The 17689-nt window shown below is 38.8% G+C and overlaps 1 protein-coding gene across 10 annotated transcripts in view; it reads left to right on the top strand.

Moving 5' to 3' along the window:
- adgrl3.1 (adhesion G protein-coupled receptor L3.1) overlaps nt 1-17689 on the top strand; it is a 163225-nt gene that overhangs the window by 44727 nt on the left and 100809 nt on the right. For all 10 annotated transcript variants that reach the window (XM_044115192.1, XM_044115193.1, XM_044115194.1 and 7 more), the window contains exon 4: nt 7331-7544. In XM_044115192.1, coding sequence (XP_043971127.1) covers nt 7331-7544 — 214 coding nt within the window. The remainder of the gene's footprint in view (nt 1-7330; nt 7545-17689) is intronic.

Raw genomic sequence — 17689 nt, 5'->3', positions numbered from 1 at the left:
TACTGAATATCCAGGGTTCCCCCCCGTGTTTTATAAGCCTGGCAGGCCACTGGGCTTTATTTGTGCCCCCACCAGGCTAAACATTGCTTATTTATTTAAGTGTTTGCATTTTTTAAGACTTTACAGTTGGTGTTCAGGTATTAATCCTCCGGTCTTTCAATAACACATAAATAAAAATTTGATTCTGATGTTTGATTCTATGTTGCATTGTGTTTCTTTGTTTGATATGATATAAAGCACTTTGAAATGCCTTGCTGCTGAAATGTGCTATTCAAATAAAATTTGATTTGATTTCAAATTTCCTGTCAACTTTAAAAAAAATTTTTTTCCCCACCAGGGGGTCCTTTTTGTGGGCTCTAGTGTCCCTTATACCACAGTAAGCTGACAGGAAAGGGGGAAAGACACGTGGCAAATGTTGTCGGGTCTGGTAATTGAACCCTCAACGGCCGCGTCGAGGACTGGGGGCCTCCAAGCGTGGGGCGTGCTACCCTCTACGCCACCAGAGCACGCCCCAACTTTAAACATTTTTTTAACTCAAAAACATGACTGGCTGCTGGATGAATGACTGTCCAAGCACCCAATCACTGGGCTTAGCAAGTTTTCTGGGGAAAACTTTGATATTAATATTTCCAGTCTTTTCATTTAAAGTACCTTTCACTTTTGAAAATGTGCTGTTCTTTGTTTTACTCTGAAGACGCACATTTTTTCAGCCGACATTTTGACAGTTCAAATGAGAGATCACCTTTTAAATCTCTCTCCTCTTCCATCTCACCCTCTCATTTTCCTTCCTTCCATCTTTTCAGCTCTTTTGCCACTCTCTTGTTCTTGGCCCAAATGCAGAAATCAATATCCTTTTGTTTCATCCGCACCCCCCTCGAGGCAGGGAGAGCAACTGAATAAGATTGTCTGTACCGTCCACGGCTGCCAAGTTTCTGTCGCCACTTGCACAACTAATGACAGACACATTAACGTGCACTCACGGCTCACACGTTATTAGATGAAGGGAAAGATGGGGAGCTGGTGTCTGTGCGTCAGTGGATGTGTTTGTAATGTTTCTGTATCAAAAAGCTGAATGTTCTTTGTTTTGAAGTGAGATGTGTGTGGAGGGAGCTCTTCTGAGGCAGATTGAACTATCTGTTATTGAACTTATGGGAGATATTGTAAAAATATAAAGAATAAAGTAATGGATGGGGCAGGATTATCTGACAGTCAGGAAATTTTACTCCTTTTGCTCTGAGTGCTTTTCAGCTATTTGATCATTTTAGATGACAATTTTATTACTCTAGATATTCTCTTTTTCTGTGGATTTAGTGTAATTCTTATAAAATTATTGTTCTGAAAGGATTACATTTCAAGTAAATTATTTCCAAAATATGTTAGCCCAGCTGGCCTTTGGGAGGAGGGGAGGTGCTGTAAAGGTTTTGTCAGATTTTTCTACATAACTTAATCCTCCAAAACCAATCTCTCGTACTGAAAAAATAGTAATACTGATTGTTTCATTAATTTGCAAAGTCTTGAACTGTTTACAAATTGAGGGGGGGAGAGGGGGTATTTAAATTTGGTTACTTTGTTAGAAAAATGCCTCTGCAAGTCGGGACGCGTTGTACAATTTCATGCTTGTAACAGTCCTAGGATGACCCTTTACTGTTGTAACATGACTGCACACCAGAAGACAAAGCAAGGTCTATGAAGACATTTAATGAACAAATTTGGTGTGTAAAAACTGGAGTAGCCTTCACACAGAGTCTTGGCCAGAACTCAATACAAAACTCTGGGGATGAATTAGTGAAACCAAAGTCTTCTCAATGTTAAGGAAGAGTATTTTAAATTAGCTTAATTTGGAAAAAGGTTGGCTCACTCTTCCTCTAGATCCCAGGTCCTCTCAGCGGGCGGCGTGCGGCGACAAGGAAAACAACAATGCGTGATGACGTCACAGAATTACAGAGTTTAATCCCATACAAAGCAGCATATGAATTAACAAGAAAACTGCAGAGTTACAGAGATATACATTCTTTACCTGAGACAAAAGAAATAGAAAAAGAAAAGATAGAGAAAGAGGCAAAGACATGTCTTTGGAGAAAGCTGATGCCGAAAAGGGAAAATAGGGCAGCTATCTGAATTATTATTATTGTGCACGAACTTTTATAGTGGAGGTGTTTCTTTCCTTGTTAATATATTCAATTAAGGCGTACCTCTGGTTAACCAACCAGAAGCTACCTTGGACACTCAGAAAAACTTAGAACTTCCCTTAATTTCACGCCAAGATCAAAGGCCATTTTGGTCTCCGGTAGGACAAAGTAGCAAGCAGCTGCGTCTTGGCTTTCTGGGCTCTAGGGCCACCTGGGCAAATAAAAGCATAAAACAAGACTTCACAGATACCTGTGAAATTCGGAGTGTCTCCCGTTATCTTCTCCTTAACAAAGCTAAATCCAGTAATTTGGTTCAAGGAAAGGTTACCCTCACAAAACCCAGTTTTGCTCTGCTGCATCCAGCATCTCCAAAGATTTAAATCTCTGCCTTGTCACACAAAATCAACAATACAAAATGAGGTACAATTGCTTTTCTTAACCTATAAAACATAACATTCAAACAATTTCCATTTGATTCTGATATTGTCACAGATAGTACAATTTTCAAATACATTCATCATTTACTAGATTAGTAGTTCTAAACTTAGATAATACAATTTTAGTTAAAAACCTGCTATTAATCCTTAGAAAAATGTCTTAGAAATTAAATGTTAATGGTTTCAACATTCTGTGTTGTATTCAGTTTTATACCATCCCAGATGTTGGTTGGAAGACCTTTGATGTTCTGTGAACCAAACAGGCTTCTGTCCTGCAGTAGATGCTAATTTTATGGCCTCCTAACCTCTGATAACACAGCAGGAGCCTCACAGAGAGATCCCCTTTTGATCTGCATTTGGTTCCTGTTTCTGAATACTTACCGATTGAATAGTTTAGTTTTAAATCCTTAGCACAAACCTGTTTAAAATTAAGAAATTTGTTCAAAATAAGAATGTTCAATATACCTTTTACACATGGCGTAAAATTAACTGTTTTAAGCACTAAAAATAATCATTTTTCCTCAACATCATCCAACGTTATTGTCCGACCATAAAAATGTGCTTCTGGAAGAATAATAAGTAAGAATAATCAATAAGATAAACCTACTCCTAAAACGTGTAGAAAAGTCTTCACAGAAGTTGTAACTGCAAAGGTTTGAACCTACAGCATACATAAACCCTGTGGAATAAAGATGGCACGTCCCTCATGTTGGTATAGTGCGTATTAGTACTTTGATTTTCTTTCCATCCATATATAGCATTACCTTGAAATTACATTACAGGGCCAAATGATATGATGTGAGATAAGTAGATGGTTTTAGGATTTGAATGGTCAGACAGATAATGTCCAGTGGCTCAAGTGTTGACAGCTAAATTACTGTAATATTGTTAAATTCTCACAAGTTAAACCTGGCCTGATTATGTGTATAAGAATGAGACTTTCAGCTGATCTATTTACCACTTGTTAAAATGGTGCATAACCAAGATGTTCACGAACTTACATTTTTAAAAATTTTGCGATGTAAGAACAACAAACTTCGATGTATTTTATTCTAATATTATGTAACAGGCCAATACAAATGATTACATACAGAGCAAGTGCTGGAAAAGGGCACAGTTGTCTTTTCCACAAAAGCAGCACCTGTTTTAGAAGTTTTTATTTGATTTGTATTTAAATCAAACACTTTGGTTTTGCACAACCTGGTATCCACTGGTTTTCTGTGAAGATCTGTGCAGCAAGTTTAAATACACAAATCGTATTGTCTGTGTAACTATCCCTGGAAATAGATGCCCTAGTACCACTGACTTCATTTATATACACTGTTTTTAATAGCAAGCAGTGTCTGTGAATGCTTAGCATTTCCAGTGAGCTGATTTGTAACTGGACCCAACAACACTGGAAAACAGGAGCTAAAAACAATGTTTGCGGAAGGAATTATTAAGGTCACCTGGGCATGAGGAGGAAGTGAGAGAAGTGGTGCCAAGTAAACACCAGTGGAACTGGTTTGGTAGAAAATCTTCTTGTGCAAAGCTGTTGTACAATTTCAAATCTGAAAAGTTTGGTGTACATTTTATTCTGTCCCCTTCTGCTACAATTACCAACTTGGGGTTAAGTTTGTCCCAGCTTTGCATATTCAGAGACATGTTTGCAAATTTCTTTTTGCAAAATAGCTCATGCTCATTTAGATTGATTATATAGCATCTTTGTCGTCAATCAATTATTTTCAAGTTTTGCGATAGCATCTCGATCGTATTTAGAAATGAACTTTGACTACGCCATAATTAAGGGCTTATTGGTACTGTTAAGGGCCCAGCATAGTCAGACCAAAGTTGAACTGTTGATGCACGATCATGTGGATTTCGGATGTTTGTTTTCGCGCAGTTTCACGGCCCACAAGATACACCGAGCCGGGCTCCCCCTTCTGCCACAGTAACAACATGGTGTTTTGTGTGTGTTATTGACAATGGCATAATAAACACAGCGATCGTGCAAAGAGGAACGACTTTGACTTGTTCATAAGTTCAGAGGAATACAAAAGCAAGAGGAGTTTATTTAATACATTCTTCCACATGGCCTCCAACAATTGCTCCTCAAAATCTTATCCCTGATTGAAAAAATGTATTTAAATATTCTAACTTTCTATGCTTCAACCTCTCCTACCTTCCACAGTCGGTACAGCAGCTCATGGAAGCGTTGTTTTGTACATAAATAAACACACCTATGAAATTTAGACATAATAGCTCCACGTGGAGAATGGGCTGAAGTTTGCCACAGGGTTGTGACAAGAAGCGGTGGACAAAATGAGGAAGAGAAGAAAATTTTGCAATTTTCATCACGCAGCTGTGACGAGAACTGCAGGGCCCTTTACAAGTTTCTTCCAGAAATTGTCTTTATTTAGCTCTATTCATTGTCCCATCCATTTGCCAACTTTTCTGCCTTTTACTGAAGAAAAGTATTTCTCCACTACTTGGATCTTCACAGAAGTGGAGAATGCAGTTGATTATGCTTGATTTAAGGGTTTGGAGTAAACCAGGAAGGGTTTGCAAAGTGTTCACTGACTGAGACTAAAGTTTGCTATTGCGATCTGACCAAATGTGTAAAGTACAAAAATGAATACTTTCACAAGGCAAAAAATGTTAAGAAATAATAGTACTACATTTTTAAAAATAAATATTCAGGTGTATTTGTTTGTGTAATTGTGTTATTTTTGTTTTAATCTTTACCTCCTGCCCAGTGTGGACCCAGCAAGTCAAAACCATAAGACATCACAACCAAAGCTAGTCTAGACAGCTGCCTCACAGTACTGTCAATCGATCCCCGCATGCTTCACTTAACCCTTTCTCCACAATATAGATTCATACAGAGGCAGCCATGATGTGACCATTGAGAAAAGGTAACAAACTAACACTTATTGTGGTAACGACCCATTGCCTTAAGCACCCATGTTCACCCACGCGTAGAAACCCCCCGATGTACCATCAATGCTTCACCTGCTACCGAGACACACATCCTGTCTGAATGTGTGCTTACGGTCTAATCATGGCCTGCGGTGATACACCTATGTGTGTGTGGATGTGTGTATGTGACTGTGTGTGTTCATTAAAGAGGACATTTTCAGTAAATGTCACTTATATATCAGTCCTATCTCTAAGCGAGAGCCTGCCATTATCAGCGCCATGCCCTCAGGTAGCAGAACCACATGGATATCATTGACAATGGCTGAGTTTCTTCCTCTTCATTCCATCACTCAGAACATTTGTATGCATGTGTGGCCGTGACTGGGTGCGTGTGAGCGCATGTGTGTGTGTATCTGTGGTGTGGTGAAGGGCAGTATTAAGTTGAGCTCAGGCAGAGTGTCATTGAGCTCATTCAGATTCTTTGCTGCATATGTGTAACCATGACTCTCCTCCAGCTAATGAAAGAGTCAAGGGAGGGAGGACAAGGTTTCTATGGCAACCGTCACAAGGAGAGAAAGGAGAATGGTGGCGTGTCTTGCTTTTTAGGGACGTCGTAGGACTGTGTGCGCTGATTGTGGATGTCCATGTATATATGCAGCTTATTTTAGCAGCAACAAACAGAACAATACATCTGAGTCACTTACTTATGTTTCAAACCAGTTTGATCCAGATTTCATCTACAATTATTTATTTCTCCTTATGTGAAAATTCGTAATATATCTACTTAGCTAGAGCAAAAACATTTCAAATATGATTTTTGAACACAAAATGACTCCTGAGACATAATAGCATGTCTGAGTTTAAATTTAACACCGTTTACATTATTATTTCAGAGGGGTTAGGTGATGGAAAAACACACATCAACACCTCGGCTCATAAATCTATCAGGGGAAGACAGCTAAAGCTCTTGGGGTCGTTGCTCAGAGTGATAAAGAACAACAGTTTGTAAACTGCACCACAACAATCCTAAATCCCTGGGAACAGCCAGACCAACTGCAACATTTTCATCTCTTTATGTACTTTAGGCAACATGATTTTAGCAGTTCCTTCCACTGTTTTACATAACAACTATAGCGGTCAGTCTTCGCATCCATGCACGGACAGCCAAAATCTGGAGAAGATAAATCACAGCACATGTGCAAGTATAAAATAAAATAAGTTTTAAGTTTGTTGTTTTTCTCAAATGTAACTTTGAGAAAAATCAAAGCTACATTTAAAAAAATAATCAGATGTTGCTTTTCACTTCAACTCATATCATTTCAATGGACTCATCAGGAAACGTATTACTGACAATATGTGTAGTTTTCTTGGCCAACTTGGATCAAATCACTAAGTGTGACCTCTGTAACAAAGAGATGGCTAGATGCACATGGCAGTCCCAAGTAGAGGTGATTTAGGTACCAGGTTACAAAAAAACTGATTTTTTTCCTTTATCAGTGTATGAACCCCTTAAAAAACTTTGGTCACCTTTGGCCACCACTTGTATAAAAGCCTAGTTGAGCCACTGGTCTGAAACACCTAACTGCACAAATCCAGCCAGCAAATCCATTTCACAAGGAACTTGCTATGATAGAAATCTTTAGCAATTCTCATGTTTCTTAATGTGGATAATTACGTCTCTTTGCAGGTGAACAAGTAAAGCTTAAGCTGAACAAAGTTTAGCCCTGCACAGTTTAAGCCTTACTCCTCAGACATGAGGAACATTTTTGACATATCTTGTTTCATAGTTTCTGAGGCAAAGACAAAAAAAAGAAAAGAAAATCCAAATAACATCTCACCTCAACCTTTTCATGTGTTTGTGTCTAGTTTATGGCCGTGCCCCCATCCCCATGGCGGTGGTACGCAGGGAACTGTCTTGCGAGTCGTACCCCATCGAACTACGATGTCCTGGCACGGATGTCATCATGATCGAAAGCGCCAACTACGGCCGCACCGATGACAAGATCTGTGATTCGGACCCCGCTCAAATGGAGAACACCCGGTGCTACCTTCCCGATGCGTACAAGATCATGTCTCTCAGGTCAGTATTTATTCATTGTGGAGTTCCCCATATTGCAGCACAAATCTAGAGAACTTCAGTTGTAATTTGTTACATGCTGCTTTGTTGATCACAAGTGTTGCATGGTATGCTCGGCTGCAATGTGCAATCTCGAATTGGGCTACTTGGATAGAGCAGAACGGCATAATGTCAGCTGCTTTATTTGAGGCAAAGAGATCAGAGCAACAGTAAGTGTGTGCTGTCAACTCTTAGTTTACATGTTGTGATCTACCTACATGTTAATCTGCTTCCAAGGAGATCACAGAAAACAACAGCTAAAAAACAACTACCAACAAAAAAAAAAAAAAAAGGAAAAAAAGCCAAAGGTGAAGGGGAATGCACTTAAGGCAGTGTAACTTATGAGCTCTGTGTCTTGCAGATTTGTTGCACAATACCATAAAGAAACAGGATGGAGATGTGTCAGCTCACCGTCTCCCCACTCACTTCATCTGTGTGAAAACCTTGTGTACCAACTGTGTTGTTGGGCAGCTCAATGATTGAAGGTCATAAAGTCCTTCGCAGAGTTTTAGTTTATTATTGAACAATTGCTCTGTTTTTATCACTTCACAAGTGATGTGATGGCCAGTTAAAGAGAAAGTTATTTTCCTTTTACAGCTCTGAGTTGTCAGAATATCACCTGGTGTAGGGTTCAGTCAGGGTGGTTTCAGTTTGGAGAGTCAAGACAACAAACTCCACCAAAGTTTGAAGAACAAACTTCAACCATGTAAGACACCACATGAATAATAGTTTCAGTTTTTGTACCTTATTGTTTTTGGTCTAAGACAAATGTTTGGCACCAATAGAACATAAATGTGAAAAATAAGACCTTGAAGTATAAATTAAGAATACAGTAAGAGTTTTAAACCATCCATCTATTGCTGTAGGTAAACTTTAACATTTTCTATGTATGTGTACAACTTAATTCTGTTGAATGACAATGTAACGTTTTTCAATGAAGATGGGATTTTTGATGAGCGACCATTAGAATACATTAAGTTAAAGACTGCATAGTGGCCTCTGGAGCACCACGCGGTGCAATGCCAGGGTTCATTTTATATAAATGTTCCCTGAAATAAAGATTTTAATGAGAGAAAAAGAAAAGCTAATCACTGTACAACTTTACAATGAGGGTACCAATAATTATGAAGTATTCTTCTTGCACTCCAATTTTTTTTTTTTAGTACTTGAGTTTTTACTTGTGTGAAAATAGATGTGAACACATTAACCATTCTTCAAAATTGGTAGCTTTAAGTGTTTAGAAGGAGTGTTTGATTAGTTTGGTTGTCATTTAAAACCTTGTGGTCTGTATCAGTCTCTATTAAAAGCTGAACTACCAGTTCATTCTCTAATAAGCAGGTATATTGGTCAGAACTAAATAGATAATACTACCAGGCCAAAGATAGCAATAATAAACCAGGGCTCTCTGTAATGAGAATGTCTGGATATAAATAATTCAATTATGTCGCCATTAGTTTCTGGATTTTTCAGATCATGTGTTGCTCTGACTTTGAGTGTCCCCCTCCCACTGCCCCATTATTTCCTCCCCTTTTCTTTCTTCTGCTTTACTACTTGCTGTCATTGTGCCTTCTCCTCCCTCCTCCATGTCTCTGGTCAACCACCTGCCTCTGACATGTGCTGGTGTTGTGATGGGCATTACTTTGGTCTGGCTTGGTCTCTCTAAACACTCCGGCTGATGCAGCCTGTGTGGCCATTCTCCTGCAAGCCAACCCCCCTTCTATCTATAATTTATATGCAGGCATACGCGCGCACACACACCCACACACACACACACACACGCACACACGCACACACACGCACACAACATGTTCCACCCAGGGGCTACACCAGACTTTAAGCTCCAATTAGCAGAGCCAGAGGCCAAACTTAATCTTGAGGGATCCTCTGCGGAGGTGACTTAGACCGGAAACAACTGTTTATCGCCTATATTTGAGGTGAGAATGTGTGTGTGTGTCGCTGTTGCCAAGTTTTTATTTAATGCACAGAATACTGCATGTGCATGGCAATCAACAGAGCTCAAGTGTGCTCATGCACTCAAAGTCCTGTTTTGAAGAAATGCACACAGTGAGTAATAGTCAGCGTATGCACATGTACATATCTAATAACTTGTTAATGTGCATTAAAGGTTTTTTTGTGGGATTTGCAGACATTGCCATGAAGATTTTCTTTTGAGAATTCCAGTCCTGCACCACACTCGCATCGCTCCTTACTCAGTCTGTTTCAACCTGTCTGGATCCCACTCTATCATTCCCTCTGTGTCTCTATCATCTCTGGCTTTCAAACTCAGCTCAACTGGCTGATAAAATCAGAGCATGTTCCGCCTGCCCAGTGTTTCCAAAGTATCATATTCCTTCTTTGTTTTCTCCTCTGCCGCACTCCAAGGCCAGGGAGAAGCGTGCACACAAGTGCTGTGTGATGATGAACGTGTGCAGGCGTGCACATGTGTGTGCCTGCACCGCATAATTGGTCCTGATATCAAAGCCTCATATCTCTAGAGAGTCTCACAAGACTTCTCAGGCAACTTAGAAAGGACCTGATACTGCTGCATTTACCAGATTATCTCCCCATTGGGATACACTAGGTTGAAGGGGAAATGAAGCCTTGGCCATAAAAGTTAAGCTTAATCTGTTTTGCTGGTACACTGGCCTTAGTTCAGTGACTTGGTTTGTTTTATCTGCTTTTAAACTGAAGCTGCAAATATTTTTTAAAGAATTTGCTATTGAGAATTTGCTTTGTAGATGGCTTTTCAACTTATTTGAATTTTCTTTTGACTTTTTAATCTCCAACATAAAGATCTAGCTTGGTGAGATTCTTTCTCACCAAACTCTTGCCTCTATGGACCTGGCTTTGTATGCTGGTGCATGATCATGTTAGAGCTGAATGGGAAATCACCAAACTGTTCCCACAGACTCAGCAACACAAAATCGTCCAAAATATATTGGCATGCTGATGTTTTAGGAGTTAATATCAGTGTAACTACTGGACTGATCCCAATTCCCCAAACTATAATAGTTTTGTATGCTATCAACCTGCTGGGTACTGAGTATAAAAATGTTCCTTTATTGCAAGATTTGACATATACAGAATGAACAGGAATAGTTAATTATTGTGGACTTTCCCTTTTAAGTAAGTAACTAAATATGTGCCTTACCAATCTTTATATTTGACATGATGCGGTCAGGTAAGTGCTGTTCTCCTGACAACTGTCAAACTCATACTTGCCCATTGGATTCCCATACAGGGAGGCAAGATTTCTCCACTGCTCTAGAGTCTAGTGATAGTATTCTTTTCACAACTGCCTCCAATTGTTGCACGCATTACAAAGCTTGACTCCAGTTGCTTGGCCATGAAACCAACCATATTTCACAATATGTTGAAATACCAAACTAATCAAACAGTTCCCTCTGCAGTTCTACGGTCTGTAACTGCTGAAGAAGGTAGAAAATCGCTGCACACTCTGGACTTCAAAACCTCTCCACCCTGCTCTGTTATGTTTAGTGGCCCATCACTTTGTGGCTTAGTTGCTGTTGTTTCCAATCACTATCCCTTTTTTTATAATACCACTATCAGTTGACTGTGAAACATTTAGCAGCAAGCGAATTTGACGACTTGACTTACTGCACACGTGGCATTCTGTCACGGTACCTTACTGTAGTTCACCGAGTTCCTGAGAGTAGTCCAATTTTTCACAGATGTTGAAGCACTCTGCTTGCTTGGCTGCTGGTTGTTATACACCTTTGGCCATGGAGTTCATTGATTTGGAGAGAAGACACTATACTGTAGGTAGCAGTGTAAATGTCTTTTATAGATATGTCTAGTGTTGTTGGTTGCTTTCTATTGTGGATAACAAACAGTGCTTTTCTGGCTTAAATGTATTCATTACATGTTTTATATACTAAACCCACAAGGACCTCCATATATTATTTGAGGCTCCACTAAAAACCCTTTTCAGCTCTGCCTTTTTTCTAAACAAGAAAGCTGGATATGAAATAACCAACACTTAAAAAGTTAACACGATGAAAGAGTGAAATGTCCAACAGTAACTGAACTTCATCTCTATGTTGTAACTGCCTGAATAAGCGGATATGGTGTCACTGTAAGTTTTTTTTAATAACTTCTGGCTTCAGTGACTTTAGTTTGATAGGAACTCTTCAGATCAAAAATCAAAATCTCCCACAAAATACCTAACTTTAAATGTTTTTCACTTAGCTGAGTAGTTTGTGAACTGAGTGCTGATGGTATAGCATGGTGCATTCAAAAATAAAAAAAAGTTGGACTTTTCAGTCTCCTAGCATTCAGTCAGCAGTCCAGCTAGAAATGGTCAAGGCCACAGTTGACTCTTTGTGCATCTCTGTTAAGGACATATGATTCCACTTTAGTGTGTTTGTTAAGCTCCCCCAAGTTCAACAACACTCTCCCATTCAGGTCCATGCATGTTTTTCAAGAAAAAATAAATGTTCTTTTTTTCACTAAATCTCTCAAAGCTGTCACAGTTGGACACAGTCAGGGTGTGATTGGACAACTGTATTTTAAGGCAATATTTCATAGCTGGGAGTGCTGCAAGCAAAAATTTTGAAAACCCTCCAAGTTCCAGCCATTTGTTCAGATCAAAATTACTTTTTAAGGCGTATAGGTTCTTCACGATGCACTCCTTGCCCCTCACTGATACTTAAGTGCTTCATGAACCAAACACCTTTTAGCCGGCTCTCGCTCTTTCACGTTCATCTTCTTAATCCCGTGAACACCGCACTAGAGGCCAAAAAAATGTGACCAGCCTGAAGGACGTATAGACTGTGCACGCAGACACATAAACTCTTCTCTGCTACCTCTGCCAGAGTTATCGTGTTAGAAAATTACTTTTAGACTTCAAACAGACCTTCTCCCTCCCCCGGCATCTCTATACCACCTTGTCACCTTGTTTGCTCTCCTCTTCCTTCTTTTCCATCCTCCTCTATCTCCCTCCATGCCTTCTAAAAGAGTACCTCAGCACAAAAAGAAAAAGCTCCGAAAGAAAAAACATGGGTGGGGTGTTTTTTGGCCCTCTTCCTTGCCTTTGAAAGTGTTAAATGGCAACATGCTTCATTTAATATTCTCCTATCTGTCACCCTCTTGATATTTCTTTTTTTTTTGTCACTCCATTTCCAGCTTTTTTTTTTCTTTTTTCTTTCCTCCTTCCCACTCCTCATTCCTCAAATCGGTTTACACTCCCCCATTTCTCACCCTCACTGTCACTTTCCCTTCCTCCATCGCCATCTGTTTTAGCTTTCACTTCCATTTCTGTTTTTACATTCATTTTTTTCTCCTTCTCAGTCAATGAGCAAAGGTGGGCTACAGGCCGGGGGCCTAAAGGCTGTAGCATGTTTCCTGGATTTAATATGCTGTTTCTATGGTTTTGGGCTCAGATCGAATGAATTCGCCCCAGTCGTCACTAAGACAGACATTAAAAGTCGCCAGATGAAAAAAATAAAAAAAAAAATATATATATATATATATATATATATATATATATATATATATATATATATATATATATATATATGTGCCACCGCCCTGTGAGCACATACATGCATGCTGTCCAAAAAACATACACTTTCAAAGAAACTGAAATAGTTTCTTATTTGTTCCTGCATTGAAGAACTACTTCTCAGCCTTCAAAGCTTCAGGTTGATTGTGCTTATATGAAAATGTTTTTAACCATATGCATGGAAAACATGCATACTCGGGCCCCATATTTTGAAGGTGCACATCACGGTAGTGTGCTTTTGAGTGTGTATGAGTTAGTAAGTTTGCAGCAGCAGCGTTTGAAGCATTCACGCAGGACACAGTAAAGAAACCTCTGAAGTTCTCTCCCCCTGACTCTCTGAATTATAGAAAACCACTTGAATCGCTGACTGCAATCTAGTGTTAGCCGTGCACTGCAGTTTAAGAATGTTACAGGCGGGCTACACCATACGGTTTGTCGCTTTTTTAGTGGTTTGTTTTCCCCAGCTCATCTGCACTTCATCTGTCCTCCCCATTTGAGTCTAATCCATCTCCTGTAAAAGCAGAAGACAAAGGTGAAGGCGAGAGAAGCCGAGCAGATAATGATGCATAAATAAACGTTACCAAACCCTACATAAATCTTACACTTTTGATCATTATTCCACCTCTGTGACTGAAGCCATAAAAATAATATCATTGACTAAATTGAAGTTTTACATTGAAGTTGTGACTGCTGTGTGAATAGGTGTTGTTTTGAAGAGGCTGACTAGAGAATTTCTTTAAGTGCAGCAGGGTAATAGTGGTACGGTAATATTTGTTTAATTTTATTGTTGCATAACATTGGGTTTTTGATGGCTATTCCATAAATATAATGTAATAATATGGTATTTGTGTATTTTAAAGTGATTTTTAAAGTGATTTTCTTTTGTCTTTTTGTGTTTTCTTTGCCTTATTAAGTCACATGGAGCACTACGTGCTCTCCATGTTTTTGTGCCATTGACTTTAATTCACAGCGTAATTTTTGAACATACTACTATTGCATGTTTATCTGATCATTTCTTTCATTTCCTCTTGGTGTGATGGGTTCAAAATTTCATGTTTTGTTGTTTTCCAATAACTGAAGATGCTTTTTTACATACTCTAAATCTACCAATTTGCATATAAAGACCGGGAAAAATTTACTTTTTGCGACGGATCAGAATCAATACAACCAATGCCCTAGCCATCTAAAATTAACATTTTTAGTTTGCTTAGATTCGAAACAAACACAAAATATTTGCAAATATGAATTGTGAATTGTATTTAAATAAATAAATAATTCCATCTTCCATAAATGAAATAGCAGAAAATCTAAAATTTATATATTAAACTAAACTAAAGTAAAATTTAAATTAACATGTATAGATCTGGGAAAAATTTTTAATGTTTTTTTTTTCTTTGTTTTATTTTTTTAAAGATAGACAATATTAGAAGTCTAGCTTCCTTCCTGAGGAAATTTTTTACTTTTTTATAAATCCATCTCCGTGAGATGGGGAAAAAATGTTGTGCTGTGAAAATGAATATTAAAATTCATGAAATATTTTGACCATTGAAGTTAACAGTTCAATTCATTAAAAAATGAAAGAACCTCAGAGGGTTAAATAAGTAGCATTAAAAAAATTCTTTACTTTTTCTTTTTGATCTATTTGCTCTGCCTCTGTCCTCCCTCTCCTATGAATCCTTCTTCCCACTGAATGAGGTCATATCTTGAAACGTCCTACTTAATATGTGTGTGTATGTGTGTAATGGTGTATGCAATTCTGCGTGCATGTGCTGCCACCCTCATGAAGTCACCACGGCTACACGGGATGCCCTGCAGCACCATGGGGGCCCAACTGTCACCCATGCTAAGTGCAGTACTTTGGGCCCCCCACACATACACACCGTTGTGAAAACACACACGACGCATACGGTGATGCACAGAATACAGAAGATTCTTAGATATAAATGCTGAAATACACAGTATTTTTCAAACATATTTACATAATTTTTGAATTACCACCACAGATTTTTATGAATTGTCTTGGGATTTTACGCAAGATACAAACACAAACCTGCACATTTGTGAAGTAAATGAACATATGGGTTTCAAAATATTTTTTTCACATAATACCTGGAAAAGTGACACATTCATTTGAAATCAATCTTTTTTTTCTAATATTTTTTAAAATAATACCTATTAATTTACTTTTGGAAGTCAACTCCTTAGTAAATTATTTTCCTAATTGATAAATAGTCCACCTGTCCAGGGTGAACCCCGCCTCTCGCCCGGATCGTAGCTGGGGATAGGAACCAGCAACCCTCCTGACCCCATTAGGGACAAGGGTGAACAGAAAATGGATGGATGGATGGATGGATGGATAAATACTCCACTTGTGTCACTAAATATCAGTAACATGGTGATGGCAGCATTATGCTATGTACTTTGATATTATGAGACTAAAACAGCTATTTGACCTATATGTGTGGCACAAAGATAACACTGCTACTTTTACAGAGCTCCATTCACTCTGTAAAAAAATATTAGTGGCAACATCCTAAGGGGAGTTGAGTTTCTTTTATCACAGATATAGTCAAAGTTTTTGGGAAATGGATAGATCTCTCAACCACTTGGACTAAACTTGAGCTGTTTTGCTAAGAATGAGAAAACATAAGTCTAGTTGTGAAAACCTATCATAGAATATTTTCCTTCCACTTCACTGGATACAATTTTTTGCTGCAGTGTCCTATAAAATTGCAATAAAAAAAAAAAATGATTTTTGGTTTGCAACGTGACACAATGCAAAAACGTGGACCTTTTCTAAACACAAGGCGCGTAGATAAATTTCCTCCTGGTGTCAACAGGATTGTTTTGTAATCATGTGAAAGATAACAGTGCCGCAGACATTCTTCTAAACTCACAAGCAGATATACCTCCGCACCCCGAATGACAACTGGGCCCTTTTTCTCTTAAACCTCTGTATTTTCACATGGCAGAGTCTCTGCTGTCTGACCCTGTTCCTCTGTCACTGCAGCTCTGCTAACCTTAGTTATCGTGCTTCACTGAGCAGCAAAGCTACATGGCTGCCTGAGAAAGGCTTGCAAGCGGCACAGACAGCGCTCACTTCCTCTGCCTCTCAAACGCAAATGCACACGAAGTGTGACACGTTCAGAGACGACGAGCGTGAATCAGTGGCCTGGACATTGCCTGTGTGTAGACAGTTACTGACTACCTGACTGACTTGATACTCTGACACCGTCACTGAAGCGCGAATCCAAACCAGAACACTAGGCAGCGATACCCCCACCCTGCCCTACCTTGGAGCCTGCTCCTCTGCAAATGTGCTGCATCCTGAAACCTCTGTGCTTTTATCAGGCGAGACTGACTGAATCCTACAGTTCACTTCTCTTCTGCTTCTGAGCATTGATAGAGAATAACTTCCTTCTTTGTAGGCTCTGCATCTTTAGAATTAATACACTTAGAGACTTTCTTGGCCTTTAGCTAGATTTAAACGGGAGGGTCACAAATGTTTATTGTACAAAGGGAAAAAAAAATCCACAAGCAAACATAAAAAAGAGCGAAAGACTGGGATCTAAGCAAAGGAATGTGCCTAGGTAAAATAAAGAGGAAGACTCCCCAAGTGTGTCCTGGAATTGGACGACGTGGAGGTTGCTATGGTTACTACTGAAAGAGGAGAGAGGTAGAGGGGGGAGACGGCGGAGCTAAAAAAAAAATCCTGTACTTGGCTGTCAGTCTAACCAGAAGGATGGAACGATTAGGTGTTTTTGTTTGTGTTTGGTGCCTTTCTACATGATAGACCATACCATGTTCTATCATATTAGAAATCAGTTTTGTTTGCGTTCACTGCTATTAGAGATAATAATTGATAAATATATGGAGCTGAGTGTTTTTCTTGGAAATTGTATGGAAAACCTTTAGATGAGTTCACCTTTTATTGCAAACACAATATTTCTACCTGGATATTTAGAGAAATGCGACCTTTCATTTGAATATATTGATGCAATTGTGAAAAAATTCTTAGAGGATGAAATGTTGAGCAGAATAATTTTGGTAGTTAGAATTTAGCTAATTTACCTGTTCAAGTACATTTAAAAACAATGGTTAAAATTTTTGCTAAGTTTTTGAAATGTCTATTAGTTGTTAAACTTGCGTAATTACCAATAAAAAATGTTGATCAAACCCAAATAAAATGTATTCAGTTTATCACACTAATTTTGTTGCATAAATTTTGCTTTTATGAGTGGATTGTCCTAGATGTTTTTAACTCATCAATACAAAGGAATGAGGCTGGCTTTACTAGGCTGACTGCAGATTGATGGGTTAGACTGAAAATCGAAGTTTAACTTGCAATTCTTGTTCGCCTGACTTGAGTGATCGCTGATCATCTCTCCAGCAGCCCTTTTTAATCGCTGACATCTTCCAAATGGCAGTTCATTTTGGATCCTGTCATGCATGAAGCTTGACAGGGTGATGCTGGTTGGTTTTACACACCCTAGAAACCGTCCAGCAAGCAATACATGTGATATAGTCACTGTGTGTGTACATGCATTTCAGTGTATGAAAAGCTCTTTGTTAAAAAAAAGAAAAA

This window comes from Gambusia affinis, linkage group LG04, assembly GCF_019740435.1.
Source record: "Gambusia affinis linkage group LG04, SWU_Gaff_1.0, whole genome shotgun sequence".
In the NCBI taxonomy this organism is placed as follows: domain Eukaryota; kingdom Metazoa; phylum Chordata; class Actinopteri; order Cyprinodontiformes; family Poeciliidae; genus Gambusia; species Gambusia affinis.
This window is presented reverse-complemented; position numbering and strand designations above follow the sequence as displayed.